The sequence below is a fragment of the Antennarius striatus genome, chromosome 5 (genome assembly GCF_040054535.1).
Source record: "Antennarius striatus isolate MH-2024 chromosome 5, ASM4005453v1, whole genome shotgun sequence".
NCBI classification, from domain to species: domain Eukaryota; kingdom Metazoa; phylum Chordata; class Actinopteri; order Lophiiformes; family Antennariidae; genus Antennarius; species Antennarius striatus.
The window spans coordinates 10258685-10275803 of record NC_090780.1 but is presented as its reverse complement, the minus strand read 5'-3'; the positions used below and the strand labels follow the sequence as shown (position 1 = coordinate 10275803).

The 17119-nt window shown below is 42.1% G+C and overlaps 2 protein-coding genes across 5 annotated transcripts; both read right to left on the bottom strand.

The window, feature by feature from the left end:
- Nucleotides 1–411: 411 nt before the first annotated feature.
- On the bottom strand, nt 412–2915 carry tusc2a (tumor suppressor 2, mitochondrial calcium regulator a). Of its 3 annotated transcripts, none has more exons than XM_068314802.1 (4): nt 2789–2915; nt 1879–2118; nt 1244–1364; nt 412–1153 (listed from the first exon to the last, which is right to left on the bottom strand). In XM_068314802.1, exons 2-4 carry the CDS (start codon nt 2025–2027, stop codon nt 1088–1090), a joined length of 336 nt encoding a protein of 111 aa, XP_068170903.1. In that variant the 5' UTR covers nt 2028–2118; nt 2789–2915; the 3' UTR covers nt 412–1087. The 3 variants fall into 3 exon arrangements, with proteins under 3 accessions (XP_068170903.1, XP_068170905.1, XP_068170904.1); XM_068314804.1 differs by having other exon boundaries at nt 2834–2879; XM_068314803.1 differs by having other exon boundaries at nt 2744–2861.
- A 135-nt stretch (nt 2916–3050) lies between these two features.
- On the bottom strand, nt 3051–16107 carry LOC137595022 (ras association domain-containing protein 1-like). 2 transcript variants are annotated; one of them, XM_068314800.1, is made up of 7 exons: nt 15862–16107; nt 10748–11100; nt 9975–10099; nt 4897–5001; nt 4524–4809; nt 4316–4431; nt 3051–4215 (listed from the first exon to the last, which is right to left on the bottom strand). In XM_068314800.1, the coding sequence occupies exons 2-7, from the start codon at nt 11064–11066 to the stop codon at nt 4069–4071; spliced, it is 1098 nt and encodes a 365-aa protein (XP_068170901.1). In that variant the 5' UTR covers nt 11067–11100; nt 15862–16107; the 3' UTR covers nt 3051–4068. The 2 variants fall into 2 exon arrangements, with proteins under 2 accessions (XP_068170901.1, XP_068170902.1); XM_068314801.1 differs by lacking the exons at nt 9975–10099; nt 10748–11100; nt 15862–16107 and adding an exon at nt 7324–7742.
- Between the last annotated feature and the right edge of the window lie 1012 nt (nt 16108–17119).

Here is a 17119-nt window from a genome sequence, read left to right as displayed (position 1 = left end):
GTTTTCAACCAGCTCACACATTGAATTTTGACAAACGTTCATACCCTTATCCACTTCTAGATATTAGCCTATTATTTATTTCAACACTTATTTCTGTTAAGATCCCAGAAAGTGTTATTATTTTGTTATGTGTAGGTTTCTGGAAGACAATATTTACATTTAGGCATACCTGCGATCGTTGTAGTTTGTTACAAACTGACCCCGGCCCCCCATCAAAGAAGGGATGTTATGTGGCCCTTACAGGAAAAAGTTTGGAGACCCCTGCTTTAAGGAATCCACATTACCCTTGAACAATATAGCATTTTCACCAGTTGGCATCCAGTGTAAGATATAATTAGTTTACTACACAAATAATGCTGGACTTAATTCAGTGGTCAGTAGGACAGAAACATCAAAAACATAAAAACATCTTCGACTCAATATATTAAGCTCAGTTAATCATTTATTCAAGTATTTCCAACAAAGAAATCTGAAATTATTTACAGAACAATATGTTCACTAGTGCAGGTCTGAGCTTCGGTGACAGGAACAGACTCAGACGAGACAACACTGAACAACATAATCCATATATATTTAACAAATATCAAAATTCATTATTACTCTACCCTGTAATTACATCTCCAATCCCTCTCACTCACATTCACTCAATACCTAATGCACGCATTTACCCATATAAAGACACATACAGATGTATGCCACACCTCACAGGAGGCATAAACCATTTAAGTCTTTTCACATCAAAAATGTAATTCCCTGCAAAACAACTCAAGAAGAGAGATACAATCTGATGTATTCTCGAAGACTGCTTACATATGAGCTGGGCAGTGGAAAACACGTGTACCATCACTACTTATGTGAATATAGACGTGGACTTCTCCAAAGAGGGAGCCTTCTGACTAAACAGCAGTTGAATTCAAATGTATAACATTTCATTCAATATATCAGGTTAATGTCATAGTTTCCCCTCAGGTCTCCAGACCACGGTTCCAGTCTTCACCGCAATACTTTGAAACGGGAACAAGACTTTTGTTCGGAGTAACGTTTAAAGCAACTGCACATCATTCCAAGATCAATCCAGTGCAGTTTTTCACACCTCACACAGAATAATTGGGAAATCTACATGAATACAGGGGTGGTCGAGTTTCACGATTCCCTGAAAAAGAAAAAAAATTTAATCAAAATGATGAATCCTTCAAAACATTTTTTAACAAGATGTACACTGTCAGAATGTAGGCCATGTTACCTGTGGAATCAGATTTTTCTGAATCCTCTTCAACTTCGACTTTTTTCTGCCATTTTTTGTCACCACTGTCTCCTCGTAGAATTCATGGGCGAGGTCTCCATCCTCGTCGTAGTACAAAGAACTGCAAAAACAGTAAACAAATCACAATATGACTACATGTATTACATGGTCACTGCAGAGATTTATTATGGGCCAAACTGAACACTGCTGACGTGGAAGTCTGTGGAGTATCCTGTATAATAAGGAAACTGTCTCCAGAAACACATAGAGCTGAGTGTGACAAGTGACATTTTATTTATGGGACACTGATGGCCTCAGGCTGGATTAGAGGGCTCTCATGAATGACAGCAGCCATTATGATCTGGTCTGGGACCTTTGAAGGATAATATCACTCATTTCTCTCTCTCCCCTTACTTTGTATCATCTATACGTATGAAATGCATAAGAGGTATAAAATGCTGTATGTATTCTTTATAAAAATTCACCTCCAGTGTATAGTTTGTGTTATAAAGATCAGTTATGAATATGAATCCTTATCTTGTAGAAGCACAACTAGCCCCACTAGAAATGCCATACCGGAGCAGATGTTGTGATCTTAATGATGTTTGGCCCTTCTCCACTCCTATATCATTTACCTCCTCCTAGTAAAAACAAACGGGGTTGCATTTCTGGAGCTTTTGAGGCGAGCCACAGACTGCTCGTTCCCCTCGCTGGACGGATCACTTCCAGCTCCACCGCCAGAGAAAGGCCAGACACCTTTAGCTTTGGATCCGCTGCCCCCCATCCTCACAGATGTGGCATCGTGACTCTGGCTGAAGCTTTCAGGCAATCCAGCTGCTGACCAGAGGCTCTCAGTTCCTCACCCCAGTCCGGACCTGAAAAAAGAAAGAAGACATGTTCCCCTTCAGGCTGGGAGGTCTCTGTTCCAGCTGGTGGGGGGGGGGTCAACTGAGTGGGGGCTTCCTCTGAACTACAGCCTACCAAACGGTGGGCTGTAGACAGGTGACTGCTGACGAGTTGGACCCACGGTACCATCAGTGTGATGAGGAGAATCTTTCCTCTAAGAGACGAGTCTAAAAGATGACGTCACGACTGTTGTCTCAGGGGAGAGCGTTTAAAACACAACTCACTCACCAGCCTGTCGGTGTGAGTCTCCACCATTAATACTGTGTTGACGTTAGGTTAAAGCTAACAAGCTCGGCTACTCAGTTAAACATACACACTAGCAAACTCATTAATGACATTCGTTAGGGTTTGAACATCATTTCATACTTAATGCATTGTTTCAGAGAAATATTCAACCGTTAGCACGTTGCTAACAAGATGCTAACGTTAGCATGTGGCTAACAACATGCTAATGCTACCTCCACTTCATTGAGTTAGCCTGTTAGCTTCAGCCGCTGACGCAGCTCCATTACAGCAGCTAAACAGTAACAAGCTACACGGAGCAGAGACGCGTCTCCAAAAAAAAAAAAAACCCCGTGATTATCTGTGACTTACAGTCCAAACATACACGTCTAGACGTGTCTCTGGATATTCTCCTACCTTGTGATACACGACGAGATGATCCTGTCCTGTCATAACTTTTACCATTAGCTGCGTCCCGCTAGCGTTAGCTGCTCTCCAGCTCCGGACGCTCAGCTGATCAGCTGATCTGACGCTGGCGGCGCCTCGACTTTTAAAGCAAAACAAACACATTTTCACCTTTGTGGGGTATGTTGTTCAAAAAAAGTACTGGTTATACTTGTAAAAACATATTTATTTTAATATTTTCCTATCTATATTTGAAAGAAATACCAAAACCAGATAGAAATTCTTCCAGGTGAATTCTTTACTGAATTACAGTGCACATTCTGAATTTTGTTACATGTATGTTTGTGCATAGACGGATACAATGAACTTCAGGAAATACAAATATAAGGAATGACAAACAGCTTATAGTGAAACACATGTACACCAATATTCATCCAAGAATCCAGTCAAACTGAGTGGCTTCAACACATCTAACATTCAGTTTCATACAAATGTCCATTCACAGTGAAGCTCACAAAACTGACGACAAAAATAAAAATAAAGAGTTGCACCCATCAGGGGTGTCAAGTGGACACAGCAGACTTGATCTTGGTCAAAGGAAAATTCAAAACACCCCAGTAAAAAATTGCGCACTTAACTTTGTAACAGAATAAATTGGGGGGAAAAAACACATACATATATATATATATATATATATATGGGCTTGAAAAATGTGTTTTTATGGCAGGATGTTCACAAGCCACACACTGATATGGATCTGATCTTGCAGTAATATAATGATTGTGCTGTAAATGTTATTGTTTTCTGGAAAAATAAGGAATGAGTTCACAATTGCACAATTATTTGTTCAATTACAACTTTTGTACTTGTTTGATTATAAAATTATCAATATTTGATTTTTTTTTTATTTATAAATGTGACAACTACCACAGTCAAGTTAAAGTGACACAGCTGAGGTGCGTAGGATAATCAAATGGTACCCAATTTTAAAAAAAACAAACAAAAATGGATACAACCAGTGTCTCCTCTGCCAGTCATCACTTCTATTCAACTCATTCTCTCAGGCACATCAGGCTCTCCAGGTGTAAGGCACTTCTCATCTCTCGCATCATTTCACACGCACATTCGCGCTAGCTCTCGCTCATTGTCTTGCGCCCATCTCACTCTCTCTTTCACCAAAGAGGCAGTTTGAATCATGTTCTCTGGGATCTTTGGATGCAGTCATGACTGGTCAGCTTCAGCTGGTTTTCCAGTCAAGAATTGCACGTTTGAACCCGCAGCACGAAGTCATTTCAGCCGGGGGTCGAGCCCACCAGAGCCTCACGCATCTTAGTGCGAGCCAGAGCATACCGCTGCACAATCTGCTTGATGTGCTCCTCCTCTTCACGTTGCAGAATGCGCAGGAAGTTTTTAAGCTCTGGCATGGAAAAGGCATCCCACTGTAAGGAAGAAAAAATCTTTGTATTAATGTGCAGTTTAAATCTCACACAGTTAACAGAAAGTTTGGTATGTGCTTTCTCTTCTTTGTGTTTCACTTACATTGACCTCTCCAGTTTCATTCTCTTTTAGAACAAAGCTGAGGACTTTCTCATTGGGCCCAGCACACAGACGAAGACGGATTGGATGCTCAGCATCAGACAGCTTGCGAATATAAACTGAAAAAGGCAGAAAGTTTTAGGATACCGAATACCAAATCCCATTTAAAAAATTCTGTCAAACACAGCTTCAGTCCAAGACTGAGCCATACCTTGATCCTCACGCTCACTTCGCTCAAACAGAGCGAACTTTCCAGGGTTGTCCACTACAGTAAACTTTTTCAATAAAGCCTCAATGACCTCACGAGCAGAGGTGCGTGAGCTTATGTGCAGGTGCTTGGATGCATCTTTTGGCATGTAGAAAGAGGTACGGCGCTTCACTCCACTCGTCTTCTTCCCTCCAGCATCCCGTCCTCCTTTCTTTGGCGGTGGAACAGACACGGGTCGGGCCAACTTGAACTGGACCTTTATGAAGCCAGTGTAGGAACCATCCTTATTCTGTTGAGAGAAAAAAATAGTTATAAATAAAAGAAAAACACTTTCACATTAAAATGCATTGATAACAAAAACAAAATTTCTACTCACCATATTCATGAACAGATTGCTGTTGATTTGGGCATTGTATTCTTTAATCTTCTGCTGAATATCTGCAGTGGTCAACTCCTGCTTTCCCCATTCAGTTTTTTCATCCTAGAAAACAGTGCAGTTACAACGTTAAGCCAGCAGGTGTCAGTGCACACCTCCAAACCACAACTCGAACAGGAACAAGGCAGTCAGACTGCAATATCCCGGGACACCCCTGAATTCAAAATTGTACCCTGAACTACTTTCATAGGTCAGGGTCACTTCATAAAAGACCCATGATCCAACATGTAACTGGTGCATTCTATTTGTCATGAGATTTCAGAGATGTGTACTTATAAAGGTATAAAAGTGAAAATGTGACCTTGACCTAATTTTCCATGGTCAAGGTTTTGATTTAATTTTCATTCCCTTGCCTCCCTGAATATAATGCCTTTTGTTTCGTCTTTCTATCTTATCCGGTTCCCGAGATATGTGCAAAAAATCTCAGAATAGAAAATATCTCAGACCATAGATTAAAGCTAGTGCTTTGATCTATGGTCTTATACTGGCCTTCTCCCTCATCTTTCTATCTTATCTGGTTCCTGAGTGTACAAAAGTTTAAATTTGGCCTTGACCTACTTTTCTCAAGGTCATAATCTCTTTTTCATCTCCTTTGTTGCTCGAGTGATGTGTTTTTTGTTTCATGTCTATATGCAAAGGTTGTGAAGATATTTGGTGGACGGATGGACACACACTGACAATTACATCACTGCTTCGCAGATGTATCTAGAAACACTAGACTACTGTAGATAAGACAAGTAAAAGGAATAAAGTCTAAAATGTCTTGTTCTGTAATAATAGCAAAGAAATTACCTTTTCCAGTAGTAATCATAAAAACTTGGCATTGAGCTGGCCCTCATTAATAGATTCCAATTGCTTTTCTAATATCTTTCAAATGTGCTACTGCTGTATGGAAACCCTGTGTGTATTAAATTATTCAGGAATTGGCATATAAATATATTCATTCATATATTGCATTCATACTTTTTAACATGTCACGGTCTGAAACTGTTGCTGGTGTTGGAAGTTTCTCTTCCAAAGACAAGGATTAATGTCATCTAGAAGAGGATAACAGACATAACTTAGTAAAGGTTTTGTTAATTTCTTCTTAAGTTCTTTTATTTCTAACAGCAAGCACCAGTTGCACCAGACTCCCAACTTCCTGACAACGTAGCCAAGGCAGAAGATGATGTCAGCTCAGCCCAATCCTGTCGCACTGCTCTAAATCCCTTGGTAAGGGGAGGGTAAAGAGGAGGAGACATGATGAAGAGAAGTGGAGTACAGTATACGGAACTTGCAGCTGTTTACAAAGACTGGCCAACGGTTCTGCATTCCTCAATTTGGTATTCATATAAAAATAGCTCCTCTCTCCCTGGCTCTGCTGCATGTAGGAGATACAATACCCCCCCTTGTTTCACACACACATCCTGTGAAGTCAGCTGCCTCATCAACCACAACGTTCACAGTCATGTTTAAGTCATGCACAAACGGCCTCTAGGATCTGCTTGACATTAGCTCAATTATGGCTTTTCCGGTGTCCTCTGGTCAACCATACTTCCTGCATTGAAGGAAGTTTAAACAGAGCTCTGAGGCAGGACCATCTATGGGCAGCACATCCTCTAAGAGGGGGTTTCCTGGGTACAATCCAAGAATCTCTATATTTACTCACATCTGCAATGACACTTGATTTCGTTGAAAGTCTGAGCAAGGATTTTTACATACAAATCCATCCTGCTGACATCTACTTTCTTGACGCCAAAACTGTGCAATGAAAAGTGAAACAAGCGAAGTTACAGGCATCAGAGGGGATCTGGAGCTAACAGATCAACAGTGGCAATACTTCTGCAGATCAAAAGATAACAGCTAATATGCTGCCTTTGACAGTAAGTCAATCAATATGAGGGCTGCGTTCAGATACAGAAACAGCAGCAAAGTGAACACATTCAACAGGTGTGACCGTGACTTGTGCAGTGAAGGGCATTTATTTCACAATACAGAAATGGGTGTGGGAGACAAAACGCATCTGAAACGAACAAAAACATCCGTGACGAATGCGGGATTGAGAAACGCGGTGAGGGATCTGAAGGGACTCGATGAATGGTGGGCGGACGGGCGGAAGCTGGAGAGGCTGGATTGCGTCACCAAACAAGACATTTGGTTCGTCAGGATGAGGTCAGCTGCGGGCCTGTCAGACATTCATGTCCGTTCACTGAAACCACACTAGAGTTCCATCCAGCAAAACCAAACCTGTAATGACCCCCAAACTAATCACTCAGTTTAAACGGAAGAAAACGTAACGTTTATAGGAAGAGAAAACAGTCGGAGCGTAGATCGTTTGACTTCCTTCTTTTTATAGACATTTACTAAAGCCGGGGGTTCAAGTCTCACCTGTTTCACGTTAGCATTAACTTTAGCTTTTGGAGTTTTGGAGAAGAAAGATGTCCGGGCGGTGAAGTACTGCTCCAGCTCGGAGTCCGAGTCCTCCTCGCTGCAGTAGCCGCTGCTGGTCGAGCTGCCCCAGGTCTTCTCGAAGGAGGGGGTTTTATCCGAGCCATTGGTTCCGTTAGACATGACGACGAGCCTTAATTCAAACTACGACTGAAGGTGTTGAAGTTAGTTGGCGGGCTAAAGTAGCACTATAGCGGAACTTAACCGTAATTTACACGAGTTGAGACGGTTAGAATAATCTGGAAGTTGACTAAATGCGCGTTGATAAAGAGTTTTATCAATTAAAAACAACAAATACCTTCCTACGAGGTGCATCAAACGGCCACGTTTCCAATATGTCAACCGAGCCTGTGAAACAGGATGTGGCCCCGGCCCCGGCCCTGGCCCCGCCCCCTTCCCTTCCCCCTCCCCTTCCCCCTCCCGACTGCCCACACCAGTCCGTTGGGTTTGGAAAATACACAAAACCACCGCGGCTCGTCCTGATTGGACGAAGCGGGTGGATGCCAAAGACCCACCCCCCACCCCACTCTACCGCCTCTCACGCGGGTGCTGCTGCCTCTTCCCCGCGCGAAGTACCGAGTCACGTGACTATGGAAACAACCCAGCTCCCCCTCAGAGAACATGTGAGATTCATTATTCCTCAAATCAAATCACAAGACAGAAGTTATGAAGCACGTCACGTAAGTCCGAGAATGTCACCAATAACTAGAGTTACATTTTTTAAATCTAGTTTGTTTGACGGGAGCTTCTTGGATGGATTGCCAATGAAGGAACTTTCTGTTTTGATGAGGCCCTCCATAATGATGCAAATGAAAGTGTTGGATAGATGTATGGATGTTGTAACACAAAATGCTTTATAGTTTACCTTTACTAAAGCAGTGGTGAAAGTGGCTGTGGATTAGAGACCAGATGAGGTCTCCTTTTTTGCATTTCTTCATCTCCTGCTTCCCAACCACACCCTACCCTTGAAAAAGGCCCACGTAATAACATGAAGAATGTCTCAAGGTTTACATGTCAAACTGGTGAAGAAGTTGCTAAATATCTCCCATGTTATCTCTCAAACTGAGGTTGAGAATACGTGTTTGGCAGACAGGAGAGTGTGTGGAGGCTGTTACACCCAGGAACTTTCCAGCTACTACAGAACATAATGATCGTGTTTTTCATGTTCTGGTTATGTTCATCAAAGATGTTCTGATATAACATAGTTGGAACAATGCTTGCAATCAACTACATTAATTATGGGTGTTTAGTCTGATTGACAGATTGCTCTTCCTGCTCGTCTAGTCTGATGTGTGACAGGCCTAAGTCGGGGCACCAATGCTCTAAAACATCAAGGTCACACTCTGCTCAACAGATTGCTCAACTTTTTACATTTCATTCATCTTTTGATAAGAAAAGAGTGCTTGGCAGAGGGAATATAAGGCAGACAACAAACCCTGCTGCTTTGAACAACTGGCCTTTCGGCTTGATTCTCATTTCTATCAATAACACTAATTTCATAGAGAAAAGCATCACAAAGGCTCGTTCTCTAACATTTTAGATGTATAGATGCAAGAGTTTCAATAATTTTAAGATATAAGATCGCCCTCAATTCATTGGTGTACAGTGGATATTTCATTCCCATAAACGAGAAAAGATGGGGCTAAAAAGTAAAACACTTAGTAAAAGAATAATACAGTGATTACTTTTCATGGTTTCCGGATCTGTTTTCTTACATATATGAGGCATGTATACCAACGTAACACTATTTAGTACAGAGATTTTTTTTTTGTAGGTTTGAGGTAAAGCAAAGCAGATGTTGTAGATTGTTACGTGGAACATTTTCTCAAGAACAAACTTCCCCTTCAAGCCCCTTTATTTCTTTACAAGGTATGATGCATGACTGCTTTAGGAAAATGTTATTAATGCTGACAGTGTCAGGTTGCCTTTAATTACAAATCTGCAGATTTTAGCAAAGGCTGCATACTTAGCCATGTGGGAAGTGGTTCCTATATTTTCAGCCATGAAAGAAATTATTTGTGTCACCAGTTTAGGAGAATTACAGTAATCCCTCGCTTGCTCGAGCTTCAAGTACACGGCTTCACTACATTGCGGATTTTTGGTATGCAGTCACATGATACCGTAAGCGCATGCTTTTGGCTGACAGCATCCGGATGTGCGCTGCGTTCCGAGACTCACGGAACGCAGCGCACTTCTATGTATTAAAAAAACAATTTAAAGTGTTTTAAACAAGTCTATAAGAGTTTCGGAAAACAATACATATATAAAGTGGTTTAATATCAGTATAGGGAAGGTTCATGAACGTTTAAATAACCGTAAATAATAAAACAAATAGTTTATTGCTATATCGCGAAATTTCATTTTTCCCGGGTGGTCCTGGAACGCATTAACCGTGAGTAACAAGGAATTACTGTACCATGAATTCACAACCTGAAACAAACAATGTCACATGAGATCTTTATGAGCTCCCATACATCACTCCCTGCCTTGTTGCATCACACGGTAATAATTAGCCATAAAAAAACAACTTTGACTGTGACTACGAACAACTGAAAAGCATTGCTCTTGACTTGAATACAAAAGGCCCTTACCACATTGGTGTCTGTTTCTATGGCGTGTTCAATGACACACGTGTGGTCGCCGGCAGACCCCCCGTCCCAGCTGCAGTCTAACCGGATCAGTGGACGACACCGGTAGTGGCAGGTGAACCTACAATCTGCAGGTGCAGAAAATCAGAGTTCAGACAAATACATGCAAATGTATGAAGACACACAAAAAACCTACCAATGCATGCATTATTGTAGAGTGAGATTTTACATAGGTGGTAAGATACAACCTAAAATGTGTAGTCTGTGTAATCTATTTCTATGCAGATTTGATCTTCAGTTTTTTTCTTTATTCCTGTTCATAGTTCTGATCTGTGTAATTACTATCGTAATGACTACTGTTTTCTGCACAAAATGTTTTAAACTGTAAAACTTCTCAATATTTCAAAACCATTTAGTGATTATTACAGAGTTCTAGATGCAAGGAGGTAAACTGGAAAAAGAGGAGAAAACTAGCCTCTGTCATCCCTGATTCTATAATACATCCAACCTACATTAACATCTGAAACAAATGCATACATATTTGATGTCATTCCATCAAAAAAACTGCTAAAAGACAACTAGCAGAACATTTATGGCATCCTGAGTGCCATGAGTTAACAGATGGAGCGCAGTTTCTTTTGAGTCTGCGGTTGATTCTTTGTTCATCTACATTTCCTCTTTCTCGTGGTCTTGCTGTCATTTCTGAATGTGAAGATAGGGAGACAAACACTACCTCTCCCTCAGACACAGAAACAGCCTTTTGCAAGTCAACTCACTGACACAACGCAGGCTCTGCTTGTACAGTCCCCAGATGAAGTCTCCACAGAGGTCACACCATGTCGGCTGAGCGTGGCTACAGGGCTGGAAGTTGTGTCCCTCTCCTGTCTCCTCAGTGGGCTGGGGGTCATGGGTGCTGCTCAAGACTCGGATGATTCCCACCCGGCTCAGTAGGTCGGACACCTTCCCAGGGCTAATCCTAAGGGCGTTTGCTCTTTCCAGGCGTGGTGGCGAGCAGGGTGAAGATGTCCCCGTCAACTCTATCTGGTCTTTGGCCGACCTCAGGTCACGCAGCTCGATAAACTCCCCCCAAGACATTGTTCCTCTCAGTGCCTGGTTCGCCCCATTATCACTGACCAACAAAAAAACAAAGTAGAACGCTGTTACCTCCCAGAAAATGTCTGGATCATTTAAAAAACAGATCAAAAAGAAAATTGATTTTATACTATATATTATACTTTATTCTGATAAGATTACGGGCTCGTAGTTATTATTATTATACATTTTACTGTACATTTTACATTTTAACGTAGCCGCAAGAGGGCACAAGCCAGTGTCTTATTGTGCCGGTCCCAAGCCTGGATAAATACAGAGGGTTGTGTCAGGAAGGGCATCCGATGTAAAACTTTTGCCAAATCAAACATACGAATCAAACCATACCGGATCGGTGAGGGCCCAGGTTAAAAACGACCGCCATCGGTGCTGTTCACCTACAGGATGCCGGTGGAAATTGGACCACTGTTGGTCAAAGAAGGAGAGAAGGAAAGTGCGTTCATAGGAAGTGAGAGAAGAGGAATGCCAAGAGTATAGGACTGAGAGTAGGGACGTTGAATGTTGGAAAGGTAGAGAGTTGGTTGACATGACGCAGAGGAGGAAGGTAGACATACTGTGTGTCCAGGAGACCAGGTGGAAAGGTAGCAAGACTAGAAGTTTAGGAGCAGGGTTCAAGTTGTTCTATCATGGTGTAGATAGGAAGAGAAATGGAGTAGGAGTTATCTTGAAGGAGGAGTTTGTTAGGAATGTCTTGGAGGTAAAAAGAGTGTCAGATAGGGTGATGAGCCTGAAGCTAGAAATAGAAGGTGTGATGTTCAATGTTGTTAGTGGTTATGCTCCACAGGTAGGATGTGAGCTGGAGGAAAAGAAAAACTCTGGTTGGACTTTGATGAAGTGATGCAGAGCATACCTAGAAAGTGAGAGAGTTGTCATGGGTGCAGACTTCATTGGACATGTTGGTGCAGGAAACAGAGGTGATGAGGAGGTGATGGGCAGATTTGGTATCCAGGAGAGGAATGCAGAAGGACAGATGGTAGTTGACTTTGCAAAATGGATGGAAATGGCTATAGTGAATACTTTCTTCCAGAAGAGGCAGGGACATAGGGTGACCTATAAGAGTGGAAGTAGGAGCACACAGGTAGACTACATCTTGTGTAGATGATGTAATCTGAAGGAGATCAGTGACTGCAAAGTAGCGGTAGGCAGGAGTGTAGCCAAACAACATAGTATGGTGGTGTGTAAGATGACTCTGGTGGTGAGGAAGATGAAGAGGGCAAAGTCAGAGCAGAGGACAAAATGGTGGAAGCTAAAAGAAGAGTGTTGCATGACTTTTAGGAGGAATTTAAGACAGGCTCTATGTGGTCAGGAGATGCTTCCATCTCCTGACCACAGGTCAGGGACACAGGTAAGAGAGTACTTGGTGTGTCATCTGGAAGGAAAGTAGATAAGGAGACTTGGTGGTGGAATGAGGACATACAGGAGTGTATACAGAGAAAGGTTAGCTAAGATGATGTGGGACACTGAGAGGACTGAGGAGAGTAGACAGGAGTACAGGGAGATGCAGCGTAAGGTGAAAGTAGAGTTAGCAAAGGCCAAACAAGGGGCTTATGATGACTTGTATGCTAGGTTGGACAGTAAGGAGGGAGAGACGGATCTTTGAAGGCTGACAAGACAGAGAGACAGAGATGGGAAGGATGTGCAGCAGGGTAATTAAGGATAAGGATGGAAGTGTATTGACAGGTGCCAGTAGTGTGATGGGAAGATGGAAAGAGTCATTTGAAAAGTTGATGAACGAAGAAAATGAGAGAAAACAAAGACTAGAAGAGGTGGCTGTTGTGGACCAGGAAGTAACAAAGATTAGACAGGATGAAAGGAGGAGGGCATTGAAGAGAATGAAGAGTGGAAAGGCAGTCAATCCTGATGATATACCTGTGGAGGTACTGAAGTGTCTAGGAGAGGGGGCAGTAGAGTTTCTGACTGGGTTGTTCAACAGGATCTTAGATAATGAGAAGGATGAGTGTGTGCTGGTGCCCATTTTTAACAATAGGGAGATGTGCAGAGTTTCGGCAACTACAGAGGAATAAAGCTTCTCTTGTGGGAGTGACCAGGATGGATAGGATCAGGAATGAGTACATCAGAGGGACAGCACATGTTCGAGGTTTTCGAGATAAAGTCATAGAGGCCAGACTGAGGCCCCGTCCACACGATGCCGGAACTTTTTGAAAACACAACCTTTTTGTTGCGTTTATGCCATCCGTCCACACGACAACGCAGATATCTGGAACAAAAATGCAACTTTTTGAAAACGCTGGCCAAGGTGGAATTTTTTGAAAACGCTAGGTCTGCATTGTCGTGTAGATGCTGTAAAGTTTTTCTATTTGAGGGGCGTGTCCCTGCGAGGAAAACCACTGTGACATTATGCATGTGACCTGTGTCTGTTTCTTATGTGTCATAAAGTTTATATATGTATTTATTTATTCATTCATTCATTCATGTTCCTCGCCAAAGACGCCGTTGCCAGTTCTGGGTCAAACCAGGACGCGCTGTCTGCTAGTGGGAGAACTCTGTGATGGAGGTCCTCCTACAGGAGGAACAGCATGAATTTCCACACTTCCCAGTCCTCTCTCCTGTCGTTGTTGGAGCTGTTCTGCTTATACACGTGTTTATCAACACACTGATGCAGCTGCGTGTGGACGGAGATCTTTTTTGATGCGGGGTGAAAAAAGTTGTATTTTCAAAAAGTTCCGGCAACCTGAGGTGGTTTGGACATGTCCAGAGGAGATATAGTGAATATATTGGTAGGAGGATGCTGAAATTTGAACTGCCAGGCAGGAGGCCTACAGGAAGACCAAAGAGGAGGTTTATGGATGTAGTGAAAGAGGACATGAAGGTAGTTGGTGTGAGAGAAGAGAATGCAGAAGACAGGGTTAGATGGAGGCAATTGATTCGCTGTGGCAATCCCTGAAGGGAAAAGCCGAAAGGAAAAGAAGATTATAATACATTTTATTAATGGTAAGTTTCGAGATACCTAAGGTCAACTGACAGCAAAAAAAGCAAGACATTAATTAAAGGATATAAAAAAGGACATTAAATCTAAGGACCGTGAAATTGTTAACAGGGAATTTACAAGTGGGATGGCAGTAGCTCAATCCACAGGTCTTAGGCTGGAGACCGGAGGGTGGTTGGTTCAAGACCCATGTGCACCAAAACGTTCTCAGCACTTCCTGAGCCCTGCTGAGATGCTTTTGCGCTGGACACTGTACCCTTACAAGTTGCTCATGGTGCTCATGGCCCCGTGTGTGTGTATCTATCTGTCTGTCTATCTTTTTTTTTTAACAGGCACGTGTGGAAGTGAGTCAGTATTGTGGATACCAGAACATGGCGGGTGTAGTAGTTGTTGAGTTGGTTACAGATGGCTTTGTAGGTGAGTAGTGATATTCTATAGTGAGTAGTGATATTCTATGGTGTGTGAGATGTGTAATTGTGAGTCACTGGAACTGCTGCAGGATTGGTGTGATGCAATGGATGGGGTTCTTTTTAATGGCACGACCTGTAGAGTTCTGTACCAGCTGAAGTTTATGGAAGATTTTGCAATGGTGTGAGGTGTTATGGGGGGGCATCGGCAGTTTATGTTATCCAGACATAATGGTGTCATGGTTGTGCTCGAATCAAGCAGGATGAGGATAGAGACCAAAATGTTTCACACATGATCACCAAAACTGGACAATAGAAGTCTGGAAAAACAGTGCCTGGTCTGGCGAGTTTTAATTTCATCTGTGGCATTCATGTAGTCAGAACATGGTGTCAAGGGTTTAGGCTGGTGTTGGTGTTTGAATGTTGTGGGGGATCTATTCTAAACACTTTCAGCCCATTAGTACCAACTGAGCATAGTTTAAATGCCATGGCCTACCGGAGAATTGTTGCTGACCATGTCCATCCCTTTCTGACCACAGTGAACCTGTCTTCTGATGGATACTTCAAGCAGGATAACATACCTCATCACAAAGCACATGTCATCCCAAACTGGGTTCTTGAACGTAACAATGAGTTCAATGTGTTCCAGTGGCCTACAGTCGCCCAATCCAATAGACAGAGCACCTTTGGGAAATGATGGAGCATCTTCGATTCACATCAAAGATTTGTAGCCAACAAATCTACAATAACTGTGTGACGCTATCGCGTCAAACATCTCGGAGGAATGTTTTCAACACCTTGATGAGCGTATGGCACAATGAGAAGCAGTTGTGAAGTCAATAGGGGGTCAAACTGTTTATGAGCAAGGTAGCCGCTGAGTGTATATCCATAAATAATGTTTGATTGGCAAACGTATATGAAACCAGTTAAGACACATTATCGGATTTGGTGCAGTTTACAGTGCTCCGATGATGTTTTATATAGAACATGACGGTTTATGATAACACAACGTTGCGTAACATAATTACATAATAGTCTGGTTGACAGTCTGCAAACCAAGTCATGTGGTCATCACTCTCAAAATGTTTTACAGTGTAAAGATTTTCTGTAAAAACTTTACACAAACAGCCTCTATATGTCAGTGGAGCTCAGGAAATGAAGAGGAAGTTCAAGACCAGGAGAAATCTTCAGCATGTAGACATTAAGTGTGTAGATGATGACGCCAAACTACAACTGCATGTTGGACACCGGTTCCTGATTAAAAAAAAGTAGCTTCAACACCCAAAGCGTCTTCAAGAAGATCACAAAACATTTATGAGAAGTTATCATTTGCAGAGAAAGCTCTTAGTAGTCGGATGATGAATCTTTTTGCGAAAGAAGACAACTTGGTGAAACTATTGTCTTTGAAACGACTGCTCTAACTCACCAGAACAGGAGAGAAAACCACCCCGTGGCAGCGGCTTTGTCTGAACGCTTCTTCACACTCTGTCCGAATAACGGAGGAGTTTAACATCGACGACATCTCTGCAAATAATCCGCCATCACCGCTTCAGTTCCAGCTGCAGACGTCCCAGGCTTCCACAGGGTCAGAAGTGTGACGGAGCTTTTCTCAAAAGACGCTCAAACATCTTCTGATCGTCAGACAGACGCGTTTGGAGGAGGAAGCAGCAGATCATGAAGCGGGGAGCGCAGCTGAGTGGGAGTGAAGTCCCCCACCAATAGGGACGGGTCTGGCTTTAATCTAGCAGAACTGTGGAAACCTCCAGCATACAAACAAAACTGTGCAGATCTATCTATCTATCTATCTATCTGTCTATCTGTCTATCTGTCTGTCTGTCTCTGAGACTGCTCTGAGAAGCGTTATTAACGGCGTCATTTTGACATTATTGATCATCCATCCTCAATCATGAAATCGATGTGTTTAATTATTAAATACATCTATATCAAACTTTAATATATCCTTAAAACAGCCACATTGGTTCATCTCACATTGTTTGGTTTCTATGGTAACCACCTCTATCTTTGCTCTGTGGGGTGCTTCGGGGTTCACTCTGCAGTTCTTTCCTTTTCTTCTTATACAGGGTTCCACTGGACCACATAACTGGATATTTGGGTTCGTAAATCTATTCCTGTTCTGCATTTCTTTAAAAACAATAAATATCAGTCCCTATCACATGTGTCAAACTCAAGGCCCGGGGGCCAAATGTGGCCCGTCACATCATTTTATGTGATGTTACGGGCCACATGTGAGCATTAACGGTCAGTGTCTAAAAATAAATAGAACAAAAGTGTGCTTTGACTAAAAACTACATTTCCCAGTGCAGTAATTAGGCTCATTTTGAACAAAGTTAATGTCCTAACTTGTGTTTGATGTTATTTTTCTTTATTTGCTTGGATAGTTTGACTTTTGATTGATGGAGTTTTGTGGGTTTCATAACCTGACAAATTAAAAGTACAAGCAAACATATTTGTTCTGTGCAACTGTAATTTTTGTAATTTGGATAAGTAATTAATTCAGTTATTTAACATTAAGGAGTAGTTATATTTATTGTACATTACCTTGAGTTACATTTAGTTAAATTTATAAGTTACATCTGGCCCTTTGATGTGAGCTTCAGTGAAAATGAGTTTGACACCCCCAGTCTATATAAAAATTGGCAAACTTTTCTTTTCTGATTAGATCC

Coding starts and splice junctions, on each gene's coding strand:
- tusc2a (XM_068314802.1), bottom strand. CDS start 2,027: ATGGGGGGCAGCGGATCCAAAGCTAAAGGTGTCTGGCCTTTCTCTGGC. Junction 1,365..1,878: donor TTTGTTTTTACTAGGAGGAG/GTAAATGATATA, acceptor CTGTTTTTGCAG/TTCTTTGTACTACGACGAGG. Junction 1,154..1,243: donor AGAAAAATCTGATTCCACAG/GTAACATGGCCT, acceptor TTTCTTTTTCAG/GGAATCGTGAAACTCGACCA.
- LOC137595022 (XM_068314800.1), bottom strand. CDS start 11,066: ATGTCTTGGGGGGAGTTTATCGAGCTGCGTGACCTGAGGTCGGCCAAA. Junction 5,002..9,974: donor TAGAAACAGACACCAATGTG/GTAAGGGCCTTT, acceptor ACTGTTTTCTAG/GATGAAAAAACTGAATGGGG. Junction 4,216..4,315: donor ATGAAACTGGAGAGGTCAAT/GTAAGTGAAACA, acceptor TCTTCCTTACAG/TGGGATGCCTTTTCCATGCC.